Genomic DNA, 21,807 nt, shown 5'->3' with positions numbered 1-21,807 from the left:
CAAGCATGTTGTGGGGAGCTGTAGATTTTCCCCTGGACAAACCTGCAATATCAATTAACTCTGTAAAATACTCTGTGCTAATACAATGCAACTTCAGACCATCAATGAAAAGTGGTTAAGCACAAAAACACAGGATGTTATTCCAAAACATAACCTTCCTCATACAGTTTGTTTGGAGATACGACCTATCACTGAGACAATAACAGTAGAAGCCTATTTCTGTAATTTTCTTTTGGTACCTAGGGAATGTCAACAGATAGCACACGAAACAAAGAAGCTTCACTTGTATATTACATTAATTCCTGGCTAACAGTATCTTGCCTTGATAACATCTCCCTTTGACCATGAATAAAACCACATCAAGACTATGGAGATATTACTGAAGGAGACTATAAAGATTTAACTGCAAAAGGACACTGCAGAAGCTCGTATGCCTCCTAGAATATAATCAAATTTGTAGCAACTGCAGTATCTATATAAAGCCACTTCACAGTGCATGTTTCCTTTTTGGTTTTCAGTATGTCACTATTACCTTCTCAGATCTGAATTAACAAACATAACAGTGACAGGGTGTATAGCAGGAAAACACATTCCCACATTAAGGTAAGGCACAATTGTTTAATCAGGCAGAATCATGGGAATTTAATGTTGAAAACAGGAGTTTATTAGTAAGAACATTTAAACCAATTTCTAATATTGCCAATAATCAGTCATTTTCATTTTGGTAACTATTAAAAAAACATTTTCAGGTAATATTAGCCTAAGCATAAGTTAAAACTCATCTCTCAAAATAAGCCTGGTAGCCCACCTGCATAGATCAGGGTCCTGCATATGCTCAGGCAGAGCTGCTTAACCCCAACAGCCGCTTCTCTTTTCACACAGTTGGCAATACCTTGAAACGGTGGCAAAAGGTGCAGTTGCCAGCAGTGTCATTTGGCAACACAATGGCTGAGCTACGGTCCTCATCCTACATGCAGACTTGATTGTTTAGACTGGCACCTAAATCACCCCAAAGAGCAACTCGACCTACTTGCTCCTCTATATGCTCACTCACTGCATACGTGGATCCTGCTTCCTGACCCTTAAAACAGTCTGTAAACAGTTACCCTTTTCTTAAAATACAGTACAATAACTTAACGTAGTAGTGCATTATGATCATTAAGTAATTATGATTAGCTATTGTATCTCTGTTGTGCTATATGGGACCTTCTGAGAAGCAGGAACACCTATGTCAGGTGTGCATGTTTATATGCACATTTATACATTAGAAGGGGAAGAGGAAATGTCTTTGATACTTCTCAATTATGGAGCTACAGTAAGGTTGTCATAGCTTTGAATGCTTACAATTACACTCTTAAGTCTTTTGGGGTGTTGTGGGTTTTTACTTTAATTAATAAGATTCTCTTCACTTGCACATGAAGCAAACCTCAGCTGGTCAGAAAACTACACATTTTTTTCCACTGGCTACTTGCAAAGATCACTTCAAGGAGCTGAGTATTAGAAACATAGTGCTGTGGGGCTGCACAAATCAAGTATGTGTTTATCTGCCATGCATGTCAGTTTTATCTCCTGTATAATCAGGTGATATTCTAGGAAATGCTGCTCTCCAAAGCACAACTGAAAGAAAAATTATCTGAAGCCCACTTACACCAACTGGAAACTTTCCATTGCCTCCAATGGCTTTTGACCAGGCCATGAGTGCTAAAATTAATCATTTTACATGACTAAGGCAAGCTGTCCCTCTGAACTCCAGGGATGTGCTGTGCAGCGGCTCAATCCTGCTTGCATTTCTCATGCACGTAAGATTGAGCCCCAGCACAGCAGGTGACCTCTAAGCGTATGGCATGCTACAAGAGACAAATAGCTACTGTGGTGAACCTTGAAGATACTGGAGACAACTGGGCCTAACAAAAACAGCATTTTATTTATAAGGTGCAATTAAAATCTGAAGCTTAACTTTCAAGTTTCATATAATGAGACCAGTGTTTTAACAAATGGCACTGAAAGTACCATTAAGGGAACTGTGATAGTAAAAGATTACCTGCAAAAATGTAGCATTTGCAGCTCACCTTTGTTCATTCAAAAAAATGTAAATGTCTGCCCACCAGACTGTCTGCTCTGGAGGGTAAACCACTTAAAAGTCTCACTATTGAAATGGATATGGCAAAAATACTTTAAAAATCTGTTTCATTACTGATAATGCCCTAATTCTGTCCATGCACTAGAGCGTAATCATTTATGGTATTGACTCATGTTTTACTGGTAAATGGCCCTCTGTCATAGCAACCTGTTTTCCCTCAGCAAAAAGTGTTTTATTTGGTGCCATGAAAACCACAGCTATCCACCCACTCAGATATGAGCACAACACTTACTGCAAATGCCACAACAACAATTATGAAACAACAGCAAAGTGAGTCATGCAGGATTACAGCAAACCAAATGATATTTTGGGTGATTTAGGAACACTTATCCTATTATTAGAAACTTCTATACTTGGTGCATCTGATGAAACATTGATTAGATATATAGCCTTTGAGAGCTGGCAGCTAATGCTAAGACTAGAAAAGAGATGTAGGAGTTTGGCTGCTGTTAAACTACCAAAGAAAATCCCACTGAAATCAAAATGCACTGAAGCTGAGATTTATGGAAAAATGTTTCAGCCCACAGTATGACAATATTAAAAGTCAAGTAACCAGAGAGGTAAAGAAATCCCCCACTGGATTCAGAAATAGAACTCTGTAGTTTCAGCTTCTTAGCACACTTCCAGCAAGTTAAGTGACCAATGCCAGCACGTAGAGCTCAGCTTCTAAGGGAACTTTTAGGCTCAGTTGAGTATCTGTGATTGCATGGTGGGACTGTAACTTCTGTTGTCTGGCACAGTAATGGCAAATTACATGCAATGTAGTGATCTACTAATAAACACAATATAATGCTGATGGTTGCTACTACAACCTTTCCAAATCTCCCCAAAGAGAGACTGCCAGCCTAACCAGATTATATGCATTTCTGATGGTGGTTCCAAACTGTGGAAAAATGTCCAGAAACTGTAACACTTAAACTAACAAGCACCGTACATCAGTCTGAGATGTTATTCCCTTTGCATTTTGTAGTATCTTCAAGTCAATAAACAATCCAGTTGGACAAGATTTCCTGTTTAATAGAGTACTAACACCCACATATTGCAAATTTCTATCTAAAGCATTCCCAATACTAAAATATACCATTTAACTCCACTGAATTAAGATCCTATCTAATCCAAATGGTGGATCTTACTCTGCATCATTTAAATTTCTTTGCAATCACATACAGGGGGCTAAGAGGCAAGACCACATGTTAGCCATCAATGCAATTTTTTTTTCGTTTTTGGTTACGGGCCAGAGAGAGGCTACTAATCAGTGTGCAGAGGTCACCCACCTGCCCCCTGGATCATAGTTCACACACACAATTAATTCATTATGGGGAAAAGTCACTGCTGGAGGTTGAACTGCCCATTCCAGGTTTTTTTGAGGTGATGTCCTGCCACTGACCTGGAGAAACAGCTCCATTAGCTAAAACTCTATTAAATCATATTTTCTAATGCAATTTTATTAACACACATTGTATAAACCAACAATTACTAGAAAACTTTTCCACCAAAGCAGGAATTCCTGTAAGTATGTGCATACGGAATATTGTGGAATTTGATTCTCTCTTAGTTGTGTTTACTGTCCCTTTACAATATTGCCACGGAAAGCAATGACTAAGGCATGTCATCTATGCTAAATGAGGTTTATCACAATTGATTTACCATCTGCGTAGCTGTTGTGATAGGCACATATGTATGGAAACAGAATATGGAGCAGTTCAGATTCCTTCCATGTACAAACCTCACAAGAAAAAAGTATTCAAGACTCCTGGCATGTCAGTACTGGCCCTGATAAGGATACTGAGGTACAGTAAAATAAAAGGCAGATATGAAAAAGGATGTAGTCACCTAACTCCGATACGGTAATAAAGCAAATCTACTTTAGAATCCATCTGAACCTGGGATCACCTTAACTTGCATGTGTCAGGGTCACCAATGCCTAAATCACCCTTTTGCATGTGAAAGTTCATCATCAGTGTTCAACACTGTGCACCTCTTCAGGTTATCCGAAAAGATAATGTTCGGCAACAGATGCTTCCAAGTTCCTTCCACAGCTCACTCTCCCTCTTCCAGTAGCACTGCTGCTGCCTTTATTTGCAATTTTCTTCCTGAAGGGTATCCTGAACATGCATCACATAGATGCCAGCCTCCTGAACATGCATCTCATATATGCCAGCCTCTTGAACACGCATCTCATTTATGAAGATGTATCCTGTACACAACATAATCTGATGTCAGCCTGTAGTGTCCTGGTATCCCTGATAATTATGACTTCTGCAATTACTCTGCTAGTGAGCACTACCAAAGTGAAGTTTCAAATCTCTCCAGTCTAGAAACCTGAGAAATTATCTATACCAAATAAAGAGTCTTACCTCAGCTTGAATGTTAGATGGCAAAACTGAGTTTTCATTTTCTGTTATACTGCTGGTGGGACCATTGCTCGGGGAACTAGGACCTGATCCAGGGGAGCTGCTACTGACTGAGGATTCTGAAAAGCAGATTAAGCATACCTGAATTTCAGACTAGGAAAGGAACACTTGATTAATTACATACTTTTAATGGCACAGGCTTGGAGTTTTTTGTCTCTTGAAAAGAATCTATTTACTTACATTAAAGATTTCTAATTCATTTTCCATTTATTTTGTTTTTTCTTTTACGGAGCTAACAGAGAGAGAGATATTCTTGGTCTTTCCCCTGCTGATCTGTCTGATTCATAAAGGAACAATTTAGTATTTATTTTTCCCACAAAGATGGGACACAGTATCAGGCAGAGATACAGGCATAGAACTTGTAATGAGTAAAAAGAACAGATTTTCCTTTTAATTGCAAAGAATCCTGCCTCTGTAAGAGATCACAATGACAGAGATAGCAGGCTTGCAAAGGTCATGATAACACATCATCAATTCATGAGGCCTACTGCCATTCCCTTTCTTTTTAGAAAGTGGATGCGGCCATTGTGGACTAATCGTTACATACACAAGTAGTAATGGCAAAATATATACCACTTTCACTACGTCTTTGGCACAAATACGAAGGAATAGTTACAGTATACAAAAGTCTTGAAATAGCATTTGAAAGGCTGTATGTTATCTTGATTTAAAATTTCCTGAGTTCTGGCTGAGATAAAGGGGGAGAGGATAATTTTGTTGTATGCTGTTGTTGCCACTGTAATCCTACTCTGATACCAATTAAATTTATGTAATGGAAACAGTTAACAAGGTTAAAGATGGAAGAGCACAGCATTAGTAGAAGTAAACCTATTTCAATGGAATAGCTTTCAAATTAAAGCACTTAAGAAATTCAAATAATTAGTATCTAAATGTGGCTGTAAATATTCTATAGCTACTTCTTTGCTTCTTCACTCTTTCTGCCTCAGTTTATATGCAAAAATATAATCCCAATGTGTCTGAAATTACCAGGAGATTTCCTAGCTGTTTCTTGGACCTGCTACTCTTCAATTTACTGAAGTGACTTCAATTTACTGAAGTGAATTCTTATGCAGCTAATCTAATTGTCAGCTAAAACTCTTGCGTCATATTATTGCTAGTTTTTATAGAAGAAACACAAACTTACTCTTTCTTCTCTGTTTTAAAATTTACAATAGCACTTTCTGTACAGTTAGGCATCTAAATAAAGGGCTTTTTTTTCAGTTAAAGGAATATAAAAAAAAAAGAAGAAAAGGAAAGGAGGAAAAGGCTTTGACCAGAAATGTTTGATCAGGGAAATTTTGATTATGAAAGGTGCAAAATGTCACATAGCTGGTAACAATAAAGATAACAGCAATCTGTAAGGCTTCGAATTAGGAAGAGGACACATTTATTTTCAGGAGTCTGCTCTTTCAATGGCTGCAGAATAAACCTCTTGGGATAAGTGTTTCATTTTATACTTTGTGAGTGTACAAAATATGTAGAAATCAGCTAAAACTGAGGAAGTGGAAAATAAGAATCTTGTAAGAGTTTCAGCAAATTGAAATAATAAATTAGCTGTAAAAATTGCTAATCTGGAAATAATTTATAGGGAAATTATCTTATTTAGTTGCTTTCACACTTACATTCACATCCATGTCGGAGTTCTACACATGACATACTGTGGAAAGTTGTCACAAGAACTGCATGTATGCGGACACTGATGTGAATGACATAATTCTGATATGCCAAGCGAATTCAGATACATGTCTGACAGACTTGGTTACATAAACTTATGGCCTGATTGTAACACCAATTGAACAAGCTATGAAGCTACCAAAGATGCAGAGTCAAAGCAAGAAATGTCAGAATGAGACCAAACACTGTAAATGCTCTTTTCTTTCAAATCTACAGGTAAGGCTCGGCAGCATATTAATCCTAAGGACTAAAAATGAGAGGACTATAGCTGTTTAGGAAATTCTGCAAAATATATGTGGAAAAAAATTACCATTACTCAATATAAAATATGTGAGAGAAAGCCTTAGCATCCATGGTACACTCACCTTGTCACTTTTTAAGTTCAATGGCAGGAAAAATACTAAAAATTAATATTACTCGATGACAGATTTTTACTTTGCCTTATTCCCCCTTTTAATTACACCCATATGCATATTCTGTATTCTTACATGCTAAAAGTTCCCTTTGAATTACTAAGAATACTTACTATCTGCTATGATGAACAATATGTCATTGAATATTTAAACTTTTCAACTCTTTCTTCTCAAAAAACTTAGTGAGCCCTCATACTGAAACCAACTAAACTTGATATTTTTCAAACAAGAGAAACTAGAGAAAGAGGGCCAAATACAGGATTCCAAAACATCCTTGATTAACTAACAGCAGACAGTATTTTTGTGACTGCTATTAGCATCTGGAGTTTCCATGGGAGACGGGAAGTCTCAGACACAAGACCCAAAATGTTGTCCATGTACAGAAGATGCAATTTAAGGGAAGAGGCTAATCTTGTTTTCTCCTTTGATGTCCCTTGCTACCAACAATCTACCATTTATTTGTTCTCGTACTTGCTATTGTAAGGTCCTGTTTTCCAAGTTGGTTTGAAAGTATGGTTTTCAAATGTACAATACTTTTTAGTAAATGGTAGAAAGCTGTAGATTGCAAGTTATTCATATGCAACCATTCATTTTTTTCTTTCTCAGCAGAAAAAAAGATATAACCTTTTCTTTAGCAAACAGTTTCAATTCCAAAATACCACTACTGTTCCATGAGCACTTGCAGCTGATACAGAATTTCTCAATTCTTAATTACCTGTCACCTCAAAGAGTCGCTTCTTGAATGAACCGACGTTTCCATCCTTCCTCCTGAGTAGAGGACTGCTTCTTCTTTCTGTCACCTTTTGTTTTAACCTTGAACGTACCTTCAAATTGGGCTCTGAAGCTGCAAAGGAAAAAAAAAAAGAATAAATGATTACAAATCAACTTACTGCTTTGTGTCAGTCACCACTGACTTTCTCTCATCTGATTTTACCACACATTCTCCCCAGCCACCCTGCTGCTCCTCATACAACTCCATATTAGACTGTAGGCTGGGAAAGAGAGGAAGAGAGCTAAAAAGCTTCAGATCCCAGTATTTTTCTCATCTCATTTCAGCTTTGAAGTTACCCATTAATTATTGCTAATATCATAAGTATTAACTAGAGATGAATGCAACTTTTATTCTACATCATTTTTATCTCTCATGTAGGTGAAAACTTGGATAGAAATACAGCTTATAACTTGGAACCTTATAATTAATTGGATTATGGTCTGGTGACAGAAACAGAGAGAAGCCTCCATTGCTGCCTCTTGATTGCTCTTAGAAATATAAATTACAACAAGCCTTGCTGGCAGAACATTTCTTGGTCAGCAATTTTAGGCCCAGAACTTCAATGTTTTCTGAGTAACACGCCGAATAACTAGATTTATGACAGTGTCCTAAGTACATTTACACAGAAAAATATACACTCTGAAAATGAAGAAGTAGGACTGATTCCCAGAAAAACCAGGATTATATTTAATGCACCTTGGGAAAGTTCCACCTTTGTTTTCTAAAAGGACAAGGTCTTTTCATATGAAGGCCAGAGATGAAGCTCTGCTGTGCTTTTTATTTTATGATATTTTTAGCATGCTCAAATGTTTCATACACTCATTTATCTGCTCGTCTAAGTAAACCCTGTATCAAACCGACTGGTAAGAGCTAGTGAAAGATAACTGCAGAATAGAAGTTGTTTATGTTTCCCTTTCTGAAACTGAGGCTTGGCTAAGCAGTATCTCAAAACAGAGAGAATTGGAAACTGGTACTAGTTCTCTCTCTTATATACAGGCATACGCCCAGCCCCAAACAAGGAGCCAGTTAGCAGAAAAAAACAAATAAATTAAATCTTCATTCTTTTCAGCATTTTATTCTTTGTCACTTTGGGGCAGGAATTCAATTGAACACTTCTAATTCCAGTCCCTGCCCAAAATGTAATATTGCACATCTTTTTCCTGATGTACCGCTTGTTTCCTTAGGGATGACAATGTTAGAAATGCTTGCTCGAGAGCAAAGAGGCTGCACCTCTGCTAAAGTGCTGCTGTAACCTGTAGCACCTGCAGTTGTGCAATAGCCTTTGTCACGTACTGCATTGGTCTTGGCAAGCGCTCCCTCCCAAGTGCCTTGAGTACATTTCAGACCAAGATACAGAGGCTAGCACAACACTAGATATCTTTAATAATAAAAATATTAACAAGAAATTTGTTATTATTTACTAACAGTGTTAAGACTAATGGTTCTAGCAATAGAGTAGATGACTTGTTTGCTGTCTAAGATACCATTTGCTATGAAATTGAAAACATAAAATATAACAATGGGCTAAGATTACACTACATGCTTTCACCAGAAGTCTCACCAGGTACAAGGATATTTGGAAGAAACGGTGTACATTAACCAAGACAGTGAATCAGCAGCATAATTAATGCACGTGGCTGAATTTCTGTACACCAAGCAACCCACTGGGGTCCAGGATTCAAAACCAGATTGATTCCACCCCATACAAGATACATCCCATATCTCCCCTTTCTGAGGAAAGGAAAGAGTGCCTCTCTGAAGTGTTGGGGTGCTGAATGAGGTGGGGTTTGCTAGGTTAGATGCCTGCAAGTATAGCAGACTGAATCATCCGACTATGGTGCAAGAACGGCAGAGACAAGAGAAAACCAAGATCAAGTGGCCAGGAGCACAGCAGATAAGCTCAACAGGACTGCACGTTCTCATGGCACCAGGCTGGCAGGTAGGGCCATTTATCTAAAATTCTGCTAAGAACCAGTATAGATCTGATATTGGTCTAAGTGGTCACTTTTAGCCCTGCCTCCTTGTTCCACAACTCCTTGCACTTCTACTACATTTAGCACTTTGGAACAAGTAATCACCAGTTCCCACTTGCAGAAAGGGAAAATATACTATTTGAGAGTGCTTTGCTGCAAAGAAAACAAAAAGACACAGCTATTTTTTTCTGAAGGCCATTAAAGCCCATATCATCGATCTTAATAGGATTCAGCTGAACCCATCTGAACAATTCACTTGAGTGGATTTCAGGAAAGACTAGCCTGAAAATGACTTTGTTTATGTAACTGCAGCATAATTTGGAATAATGAGATGTTGCACTAATATGGCTTATTTAGTCTTACTGTTATTACCTGGCTTATTCTTTTTTCAGTGCTGGCAATAATGAACTGGTATTACCCTTTAAATGACTGTAAGTCGGAAACAGGTATGAAAGATACAGAAAGTATTAGTTTAAACTACAACAGAAGATATCACAGGTAACCCAAGGATTGGTTACCTGTAATATCTTTGGCATGATTTGTAATTATCTACAGAACTGAGAATTTTGGTTCTAGATGAAGAAGAAAGACAGCATTTCAATGATTTTTCTCATCTTTGATGGCAACTTCATATAGAAGGAAAGAAGTACCTGTACTATTAAAAATGGAAAATATACAGGCTTCTATATAGGTACACATTAATTTCATCACAACAGCAATCATTGCTCAGATGAAAGAAAACTATTCTCCCTGAGAAACACGATACTGAAACACAAACATTAGAGATAGAAAAATGATTTGGTGAAGTCATTAAGCGCTATACTTCACTTTGCTTAATATTACCAATATGCAGATACTAGCATTAAAGAATACAGCCTGGGGGCAGATTGCTCCCAAATGAGCTTAGGGTGTTTTTTGATAGGGCTTTGCTTCATTGTTTCTTTTTATTAAGTACACAGAGATATTTAAGAAGGGCTAAAAATCCTTTCTGTGCATGGGGAGAGCACACACACATGAAGGGAATGTAAAAGATAATAATGCACTACTTTTGATGGTTCCTGGAACACAGTACTACTTTTGTATCAGAAGAGTGTGCGCCAACTTCAAATCAGCTTTTAATGAACCCAGGCAGGAAATGGGGGGTGGGATAGGGTGCATAGTGAGCAGGTCCTCATCTTGAGCCTAAAGCCATATATAGGAAACCTGTGTGAGCTTTTGTCCAGAGTTTGAAAGGCTCTAAACTGAAAGCATTTCCTTTTCCTCACTGGCAGGCTGGATCAGAAAAGCTGTGGGGCAGTTGAGGTAAATGATGCTAAATTTGGCTACAAAGATTTCAACAACAGCATGAGCAACAGTGGCAAATTTCAGATCTTACTTGAGAAATAAATTGTTCCCTAATGCACATGGCACCAGCTGTTATCACTAAGATCATTTTGAAACAATAACTTGAACTTCTTTAACGCAAATAAGTCAATAGAAACACTTAAGAAACAAAGACTTCATGAACTAGAAGTAAATCTTCACTGTTACTTTCTATTTCCTTGGCTGTCTTTTTTTTTTTTTAAGCTGTGAAGGGTCACATATTACATTGATTTGATTATATTCTACGCTATATTCCATGCATGAGTAATCAATTGTTTTTTTTCCACCTTGTACCTAACAAGTATCAATAAACGAATACATAGTCAAGGAATCCTTTTTTCACACCACACAGTTTGTTATTTTTAACGCTATTGTAACTAGAGACACATGCACAGATAAGCATTATGCGCTTTACAACACACAACCAAAACACTCCATGCCAAAGACAGCTTGAAGTCTAAGTTATAGAACTAAGAAATGATGTATGGGTACAGACCATCAGAGGTACAAAAGAAAATAATGAGATGGTACTGGTTAGCACAATGGTGGTATTGCCAGCATACCAGCGGCTCATCCTTTAAGTTTTCCTAGTACTGTGGCAACTGGGAATTTTCAAGAAGATACCGAATGTGGATAATGAGAAAACTCTGAGATCCCTGTCGTAATTTCACTTGATGCAGGAGGAGCACAATGGGAGAAAACATACTGTGAGGAGATTCTCATTTCATTGGCTCTATTGCATAGAACAAGTTCCTGGTCCATGCTGTGGGCTCCCAGTCACTGTGGTGATATGCATAAATAACAAAGCAGCCTGCAGCCTATGCCATGCCAGGACGTGGAAATCAAGACATCAAACCTCACATTATACTTACTGCATCATGAAATAGCCAAAAGAGGCACATCTAAGGTTCCTTGGCAGCTAGTCTGAGGGGGATGAGCTAGGGAGAAACTTCCCGCTTTCGCCCGCAGTGATGCAGGCTGAATGAATAGCATAAGATGCTCCTAGGTACCATAAGAAAGGATGAGAAGATAATCTGGGTTTCCTCACCAGAACCATGAATGCAACCAAAGGCAGGCAGAAAGCTAGAGAGGCAGAGAACACAGGTCAGGGACCAAATCTGCTTCCAGCTTCCTCAGTGTTTTGTGGAGACCTGATGGTCTCAGCCTTTCTTCTGCTGCACATGGCTCTTTCAGACATGTAAATAGTCTGCTCTGCATGGCATTTCTCACTTCTGCTCTGGCTTCCTGTAGGCAGCCACAGACTGTTTCAGCCACTTTCACATAGCTGAATATATTAGGCATGGGCCAGATGAGCAGTGGTTTCTGTTTTCATACATTTGCTGCAGAAGACCACATCCCAGTGCAAAACAATACTGGACAATGAACATGTGGATATCTTCCCCACTGCCTGACAGACTGGAAGATACAAGCATATAGTAAAATTCTGTAGGTTCAATGATTTCTAAATTCTGGTGATTTAAAATGCCACTTGTGAAAGAGTTTTAAATTAGATTCATGATACTGAAAGCTATTTACACATGCTCTCTAAAGCTTTTCCAAAAACTACATGGACCTGACCACTGGGTGGTCTCAACAAGACGGGAGCACCAGATACAGCAGTGCAGGATGGAGACACTTTATTTTTCTGGCTTGCATCATCTAATATGTTTTCGGCATACACTGAAACTGTTTCCTATACAACCATTCACTTTAAGGGGACTGTTGGTCATATGTGAAACCCTTTAGTACTTTGCTTTATTTTACTTTTGTTAAAGGTAGAATGCTTTATTTATACAGACTAAGGTAAATATTCATTCCCTAAATAAAAAAACAGGTTTAGTGAAACACGTGGTAAAAGACCTAATTAGATTAGAGGGGATCTCACAGCCCTTCAGCTCTCTGCAGGCTAAGGAAGCCTATGTAACAAGATTAGCGAATTTTCATTGATTTCCTAAAGAAGGTTCAAAAATTAAATATTCCCTGAAGCTGTTTTAAATACCTGAATTTTGTTATTCACTGCAGTCTGTATGAAATGTAAAATTTCTGGTTTATTACCTATGCAAACGGGCATTACCTTTCTGGGAATGATTTATTGAATCAGATGTAAGAATTAGTGTATTGCTTGCATTTAGCCAGAATTAAAGATCTTTATATTTTTAATGAAAAGCTAATCAGTTCAATATATTTCCTGTTGGTATTTGCATGTAATCTGTGAGGCAAAAGAACAGGATTCTTTATATAATTCTTAATTTCTATTCCTTTAGCACAAAACCAGCAGCTCCTTGCATCTGCACCACTGGGCTACATAGTGGCTTCAACGAGGCCATGATTTCACCAAGCCTCTTAAATCCCCACTACATGTCAAGTCTGCTGAAACCATGACTATCATTGCTATGCCATGTTCATCTTAATCTTATTCCATGCAAACTAATATTCTTTTCCAATAATACAAAGGGGATTAAAAAGAAAATAATACTATAATGTCTTGAAACATAGAGTAAAAGAACAAAGATATTTTAAAATTAATTTTCATTTTATGGGAGCCAAATCACATACTAGTTCTCAGGAGGTATAAAGGAGAAAGAAGGTGAAATGGGCCATTTAATAGAGGACATCTCTTGTTTGAATAGTAGTAACCCAATTTAGATATACATGACTGGCAGTCCTTCTGGTTAGGTCTCCACTGGTTATTCTCACCTCTGCTTCTGACTATATACACCAGTCAGTTCTAGCTGGGAAGAACTGATGGGAATATAATAACATGCTTTCTGCAAATATAGCAAATCCCACTCTTCAGCCTAAATTCTCCTCCAACATCCACAGAATCACTAATTTTGCACATTAAAAAATATTTTCTTCACTGAAGAAGTGCCAGAGATAATCCCCTAACCCCAAAAGTCAAGATTTTCACAGGGTCACCATCTGACCCTTACATACGTGATTTATTTTTACAGAATAATCATGTTCATGATTATGTTGCTCCCTAAGTCCCATACAAGAAGGATTCAGTTAATAGGGGGATTAAATCCCACATATTTTAATCTAGGAAAATGTCCAGCAGTGATAATTCAGGCAACAAGTATAATGTAATATTTCACCAACATTCAGAAATTTATGATGAGACACCATCACTTTCTCCCCCAGTTTAACAGGGCATCAATGTCATCAGCAGATGAGAGCTGGACAGGTCTAGATTGATAAAGCATACTCTTTAGACTTGTCCAAAGGCAACACAAGGGTACAGGATGCCAGGAAAACAAAAGCAACTAAAACACAGTATATCTTGCTTTCCTAAAAGATGAGAACTATGGGCCAAGTTCAGCTCAAGAGTAGGAAGACACTTCAGCTCCACTGAAGACAAACGAGGATGAAACTGGCCCAAAGTTGTTTGGACTTCCAAAACCTGTTTGTCTAACTTCTATAGGCAGGGTTGACTGTGGGAAAGGATCTCTCTGTGTTGAGCTAAGTGAGGAGAAAACACCCACCTGTTTAAAGTCTTAATTAGATATTGACACTGCACCCCCACAATGAAACTGAATTAAAACAAGTTCACTTTTAGATAGGTTCTTTATGCTCTGGGATATAATTCCAGTCCCCTACAACTTAATTAGCTAAATATACAAAGTAACCTTCCATCTGGTAGAGTAATTTAACAAGAATAATTGTGCACCACCATAACTCAACGAGACACTGAGGAAAACCATTGAAATGCTATTTCCTTTCCTTTGGAAGAGAATTATGTACAATTTCAGCATGCTTTGCATTTCTAACAGTTAAAGCCAACAGGGAGGTATCACTCTCATTTATATTACTTTCCCATGAGAAAATCAAAAGCAAAGTACAAAGCCTATGCCATTGTTCATGAATGGCTCTGTAATACTTACTTAGCTTTAGCCAGAACATGTTATTTGGCAGCTAAACCCCTTAATTTGAGTTGTGGGTTTGAACACATTTTTTAGTGAAACTATGTTTTGCAGGGGTTTGGAGAAGTGCAATCTTTACTAACTAACGTTTTCTATTTTGGATGATCCAATACCATGTGATTTCCACTTTTAGCTTCTCTCTCTGTTTCTCTCTTTTTGCCATCTTTTAGATGCTCTTGTTTACTTTCCTAAGAGTTTTCAATTGTCCCTGACCTAATACAGTGGAAGAAAAACACTAGTCCCACTGAAATCAAACAGGACAGTTTCTACTGGCTTCAAAGAGTCTCAGATTTTTATGCAATATTTTTAACTTATTTATCCAGAGTGAATAGACTTTGAAATGCCCATTAAAACCATTCCATTTCATTTTCAATGGACATTATGCTCTTATAATGCTTTAGATTTTAGGACCGCTCTCTGCTCCTTATTTAAACTGTTTCCTTTAGGTTCAAAAGTCAAAAAGGTGCCTAGTATCTGATTACCTGCTTATCAAAAAGTTACACAAGCTACTTGTTAATGGTAACTTATATAACATTTCTGAAAACATACACAGTTTGTATAAGAAAAATCTTTATGAAACCATATAAAGCAGAACTTTGTAATTCAATTTTGGCTATGCGTTGGGTAGTAGAAGGGGAAGACAGTAGATTGTATAATTAGTCTAGCCATCAAGAAGGTTCAGTACCTAGCACAGCAGAGCAATTACTAGCAAGAGAGAAAGTGGTATGTATACAGGTAGTGGCGTTTTTTCTAAAACAGAAATATAGTGAAGAAACTTCATATCAAGGTCATCTTGAAAATGAGTAAGAATCACCCCCGTGTAACATTTTCCCTTCCTGCAGTTAAAAGTAAGTGTTAAATAAAACAATTATTAAGAGGAACAACCTGGTTCTGCAGGGAAGTCTATGATGATGAAGTCATCCTGGTGATGACTCCTGTTGAATCCTTGTGGAGACTCCGACTGCTTTCACGATACCAAAGTATACCTACACAAGTTCTTTTCTCTCTGAAGTGTCATCAAGCCTGCCCCTACCATTCTTTTTTTTTTTTTTTCAGTTTTAAGCTATCTCAAAATATTTCTCCTCTAACTGGAGCTAAATTAGAGTGACAGGACATCCCTCCTCACCCCCAGCTTAGGAGGTTATAGAACCCTGACAGACCTGAGATGACTGCAGCCCAGCACAGTAGCTACAATGGTATTACATTTCTTTAGAGTTGCTGGCTCCCAGGGGCTGAACTCTGTTTTGGCTTGGTCATTACATGAATCCAGAAGAGGCTGTTAACAACAGTTTGCGTCAGATTCACTCTTCAATTGCATGTGAAAGCTTCTTCTCTAAAACCTCTTACTACTCATTACGCCCTCTCACGTGAATTTAGGAAAGCTAAAAATGTCTGGTGATTAATGGGAAGAGAAGTCAAGAAAAAGAAGGGCTGCGAATCAGGACACTTTTTTTTTGTTGTTCCTTCTTACTGTGTTAAGTAAGCACTGGTGTCTTCCTTTGGGCACATGTCCTAGTCCAAATTTATCAAGACTGTTCATTAACCCAGGAAAACAAGGACTCTGAAAGGCAGGAATATTTAGCACCCCTGAAAAATGGGACAGAATGAGAAGAACTGCATCATGTTTGCTTTGTTTCCCTGCTTCAATAAATAAAGTGTCTCTCCCATTTATTGTGCTCACTCATAAACTTGGAGAAAATAACACTTCTCTCTACTGAGCTTGACTTATTCGTTTTGGTAGATATGGTAATTGAGGGTTTGCAGTCCTCTAAGCCTTTTTTTTTTATTATTTTTACTGAAGACCAAAACAAATCCAGCTTTTTCATATACTGTTACTTCACAGGAGAGTGTTTTCTTAGAAAATGCAAACAGAAATGGAATTTGGTGGCACAAAAAGGAAAGGAAGAAAAACTTTCAGACACAACCTGGTCTTCTCAGTTTCGTCTGCTCCAGTAACTGAGTCATTAGGGCAGAAAGAATGGTAAGGAAATATTCTAATTATTATTTTTTTTTAATTACATCTTCTGAGTTTTTATTCAAGAATCTTTCACTCTCATTACACCAGAGCTATGCTGCTATTCTACTGTCTAATCAGGTTAACGTACTATGGTTATCATAGAGTGACCTTCATGACTGTGTGGCACAGAATTCTTCCCCTCTTTCATCACAATATTAAGCAATCCTTCATCTCCTCTTTTTTCCTATATGAAATTACACAATTTCCCCCCTCCAAGAAAGAACCTTGTGCTATTTTCTATTTAAAAAAAAAACCCAACAAGCTACATTTCCATTGAGCACGCTTCCAATTTTTGGAAAGCGAGCTGCAAACATCTTCTTAAATAGTACTATTGTGAGTGATCTTCAGATCCCTAAGCAGAATGAAAGCTGTAAGCTTACAACTCCATCAGCAAGGAAAGATTCAACTGGCATGAGCCCAAAAAAACCCATAGTAATAGACAGTGATCAATATTCCCATTCTACCACGATTGTGCTAAACTCAGGTAAAAAAACCCACAACATTTTATCCTTCATATGATGATGTCCCCGGGAATTTCTTCCAATAAAAGCCAAAACTCAAAAGGCAAAATGCATAAATTCCACCTATAGCAACATTTTTAAAAAGCATGCAGCTTTGGTTAGAGAGCTAACCTTTATTGGAATTTACTGGCTTCTGCTGCTTTGCATCAACACTTGCACACAGAAAAAGAAATGCTACAGATTGAAGAAAATGCAAATATCATAGCCATTTGCAAAAAATTTCTGCATGTATTTCCACAAGGTAAGAAAAAAAAGCCAAATAAAAACCAAAACCTTTTCCTGAAAAGAATTTATACCTTATCAAACCCATGCTGTTTGCTCCATTTTTGTTAGTTTCATAGTAACCTCATCAAGCATATAATATTTTTCCTGACTGATAGGCATAGAATGATGGAATTGAACAATCAGAAGTTCCCTGTAGTAAATGATCAGGTCTTCAGAAGCGCACAGCTCCCATCCCAGCTCTTACAACAGTCAGTACGAATTTCAAAAGTGTTCAGTAATAGGGAGGAATTTTCAAACCTCTCTGGGTAACTTAGACACATTAGTCTCATTGAAAGTTAATGAGCCATGTGCTGCTCATGCTTTTGGGTGCTTTGCAGAAAACACAAGTTATGACTGGTATCCACGGTGAAAGTTGTGGGCATTTTAAATATTTGATCTTAAGCTGTTTTGGCTAATTCTGCTCTTAGCTACAGATGTGTAGCTTCTCCTTATGGTATATTTATCTGTCCAATGAAGCAATAGCTCCCCTTGCTCTGCTCTTTTGAAAGTCTGTCAACACAGAGCATCTGAATGCAGCTGTGAAAAGAGCTGCATATCCTGGCCTCTAGCCCCTAGGACAGTCCCAATCCTCCATGCAACTGAGCTGCGTGAAGCCCACGGCCAACAAATTCTGCTGCATCTTGTACAGAAAGGAATAATCCACACAGCTAAGAGAGTTACTGAGTAACGACAGTCACTGCACTAGGGTGTTAACTCTGCTACCTAGCTGTAAACATAGAAAGAGCAAGACAATCTTAAGTCTTTCCCTAGTTATTTATTATGTATCTTTCCCTATCTATGTATCCCAACAATCTAAATGCTAGAAGAGTAAAAGCTGCTAAGAATATCTTCCTCTTTACTATAGCCTCTCTGAATTAATTTTTAAAAGATGAATAAGGAGATGCATACTTTAATTAAGCAAAGGTTAAATAGATTACTGAACAAGAAAGTGAGCAAGCAAGAATCAGTGTCCCCTTAAGCACTGAAAAACATATTAGGCTGTCAGGAGAGAATCATTCAGCTTTGCTGCCCACTGAATCTGTTTTTAGAGCAACCGATTCAATCAGAATTACCTTCCAACAGCATTATATTAAAGTTGGAGAAGATAGATCTGCATGTTATATTATGAATATGAAAAGTAAAATTGAGAAGCAAAACAAAACTGTGATTAAAATCCACCACAGGTAATCCTTTCTTAAGGCTGAAAGGAATGTAAGGTCTGCTTTCATATGAAATCGCTGACTTCATGCAGGTTCAGCAACACAGAGGGTTTACCAGGAGCCAGTGGCAATAAGTGTTCATAGCCTAAAGGAAAGGAAAAGAGGTTCACCCCTCATGGCAAAGGTCAGATTTCTGCAGGCTTATAGCCTGTCTATATACATGAGTGTTCGTGGACCATCTTTGTCTAGTAAGGTCCCATGAGGATGACACAGGCTCCACAATGTCCCCTCTGCCTGGAGGATGGCCCTATAACCACCCAGATCAGTTTAGGGTCATTTGACTTGTGTCAATCTGGTTCCTGTTGCTTTTACTCTCAACCTGATGAACAATCATTGCAATCTTTGTGGCGTGTTGCCGAAGGCTGGAATTAAACAGCTGTAGTATACATAGAAACTGGATGTGTAAACAGGGTATTTAACAGTTGCTATTTTCATGGATGTGGAGAGCTATCAAATATACTCCCTTGTTAAGATACAACATGTTGTATACTTCATTTATATATGCTTATCAGAATCACTATGTAAATGTCATAGAAATGGTTATGCTAATGATTATATTAGCATTTGTCTATTTATTCTGTAGATATCTTTTCAGAGAGTCATCATGTCCTTTGTTCAATTTTGGAACTGATGCACTGCATGCCCAAATATTTGGAATAACATATAGAAAACATCTGGATTTAATTATATTATAGTCCTCTTATGCAGACAATGGGAATTGAATTAAGGAATATTTTGAAACCCCCACAGAGATATAAAAGTATTAGCAGCTGCAGGAGAACTTTACTGTTACAATGTTTGAAAATGTTTTGTTTTACAGATCAACAGTCTGACACATCATAAATATCAATCATAACATTTAAGATCTACAAACATGGAAGAAAAATTAAAACTTGCATTACAAAAACAAGTAATGAATTTACAGTTATTTAGAAGATGTCAAGTATGTCCTTTCATTTTAAAAATGAAAACGTATATTCTATTGGCACAGAAAATATATGTTGTACAGTGGTATTAAGCAGAGAACCACATAAGGGCTTATTGTGGCTGAATAGCCTGAACAAGATTTTATAGAATCTTATATTGCCACCATATTGTACAAAAAGTAATTCAGCTAGAATAAATCAGCATTTTGCTTTTCATGCTTTCATTCCTTTGAAAATATTTGGGGATATGAGCTTAGAGTCTGCCCCTAAGTATTAGATACAGACTGGATTTTCTTTCTGAATATATGCTGGTTCCAAATGCCACTTCTTTTCAAGTCAGTACCAGTTTTGCAGTTAGTTTTCAGTCTCCCAGTGGCTAAATCTTATTCAAAGACTGTTAGCACAGTAGGGGATCAGACTTTCTCTCTGAATGTAACTATATCACTCAACAGCAGTCTCATGCAATAAGCGATCTAATGTTTTCTTTTCTTTTTTTTTTTTTCCTTCCCTCTTCTTACTGTCTCCCTGAATTCCTGGATACTAGTCAGTGCACCAAGGACCCGAGGCAACAGCCACATGGACTCCATCACCACCCTTCTAGCTTTCTTTATGGTGCAGAAAAAGTTAATACTGCAGTTCACCTGCTGTTGAGACAAAAGGTTCAGTTGCTAAATCCTCTGAAACACTTAAATGAAAATGTTCTTGTACAGTATTACATATTTCTATGTGTAAAAAGCACAGAAAAAAGTGTGCATGCCTGTGTATGCACATATGCAACTTTGACAACCAATGAGATATAAAATTAATCCAAGTCCTCCTTTCCATGAATTCCCCTAAAAATGTCCTGAAAAACATTCTCTAAAGGAAGCACGCTATCTGAAGGCAAATATTGTACCTACCATGCAAAACAGAGAGAACTAGAAGTAATACTGAAACAAACAAAACAATGCCATAAAAGACCCATGAAATGATGGTCTGTTTAGAAACTAAATTTATCAGGACTGAAGCTTGCACTAGCTGTTAAGTGTTGGGAAACACCAACTCCTGATACCATCTGGTCTTCACCTTGTAAAGATGCAGTCAGGATCTTTGAACTTACCCGTAGCATCATTCTGAACAGGCTTTGTGGACTAGGATGATGGCCTTGCTGATGGTTAAAGTAAAGGGCAGGAGAATTGCTGGGTAAGGGGCTCGAATAAACTACACTAACCCACCCGTTTTACGAAGAGGAAAATCATCCTTGGCATCCTGTGCTCCTGGTAAAGCATATTTGTACGGTGGCGAGGCCCCGCTCAGGGGTGGAGAGCTTTGATCCAGTGAGGTATGGTGGGCAGCCCTGCAGCAGACATAGAGAGGTCACAAATTAGCAGTCACTGAGGTGACCAGCAGTAACTGTCTACACATGTTGTACACTTTTCTCAGCTGTGTTTATTTTCTTGTTCATCTAAGTGTGCACAAACCACAGGCTCATGTAACCAATTTCACTTGTACAGTAAGTTATGGAACTCCTTGGGATTCCCAAGAATGTGTTTTTTGCACTCATTATAACAGTCACATAGGATAAGAGTAACATTGACCTACAGACAGAATCTGTCACCAGTTTGGGGAATTGACCATTTTAGACTCTTGCATTTTAATATGAACCAGCTGGGGCACAGCAAAAACCATTTACATCTTGTTTATCACATACAAATAGATGTACATTGATCCAAGCCTCTTCTATCAAAATCTGGGAGATTTTCAGGGCAGGAGGGCTTGTATAAAACTAAGCAGAAATACTGAGCTCTTCTTCTCTGCTGAACATAAAAAAGCAAACTTTTTAGTGGACAAGGCAGATAAAACCTTGCAGGTAAGTTCAGTTTGTAAGATTTCAAGCCCACCACTCTGCAGCACGTAGCATTCATATCAGCAGAAGAGTTCCAAGCTGAAGAGTGCTTTCTGACAACTGCTGGATGAAAGAAATAGTGTGGGCACATCTTTCTGAACATGGAAGCTGCAAATTGCAAAGAAATAGCATCATCTGGCCAGAGAGGGAAGATTTTAAGCTTTGTGTTTATCTAAACATAATTTTACTTGGCCTTTTACAGAGATTCTCCCTATCTTCCCAGTGTAGTGTGGTTAATCAATACTGTGACTCTGTCAAAAGGGGCACTAGCATAAGAAGTACTACAATCCCTAGTGTAGCAGA

General features: G+C 37.9%; 1 protein-coding gene across 3 annotated transcripts in view; it reads right to left on the bottom strand.

Annotated features, from left to right (window-relative positions):
- Positions 1-21,807, bottom strand: part of HDAC9 (histone deacetylase 9) — a 385,328-nt gene that overhangs the window by 194,803 nt on the left and 168,718 nt on the right. For all 3 annotated transcript variants that reach the window (XM_057406208.1, XM_057406210.1, XM_057406209.1), the window contains exons 6-8: positions 20,834-20,955; positions 7,357-7,485; positions 4,498-4,613 (exon numbers count right to left, since the gene is read on the bottom strand). In XM_057406208.1, coding sequence (XP_057262191.1) covers positions 4,498-4,613; positions 7,357-7,485; positions 20,834-20,955 — 367 coding nt within the window. The remainder of the gene's footprint in view (positions 1-4,497; positions 4,614-7,356; positions 7,486-20,833; positions 20,956-21,807) is intronic.

The sequence above is a fragment of the Pezoporus wallicus genome, unplaced genomic scaffold (genome assembly GCF_028554395.1).
Source record: "Pezoporus wallicus isolate ANWC-B61680 ecotype Strahan unplaced genomic scaffold, APGP_CSIRO_Pwel_v1 contig_5879, whole genome shotgun sequence".
Lineage (NCBI taxonomy): Eukaryota > Metazoa > Chordata > Aves > Psittaciformes > Psittacidae > Pezoporus > Pezoporus wallicus.
Note: the sequence above shows the minus strand (reverse complement) of the source record. Positions and strands in the feature narration are given on the sequence as shown.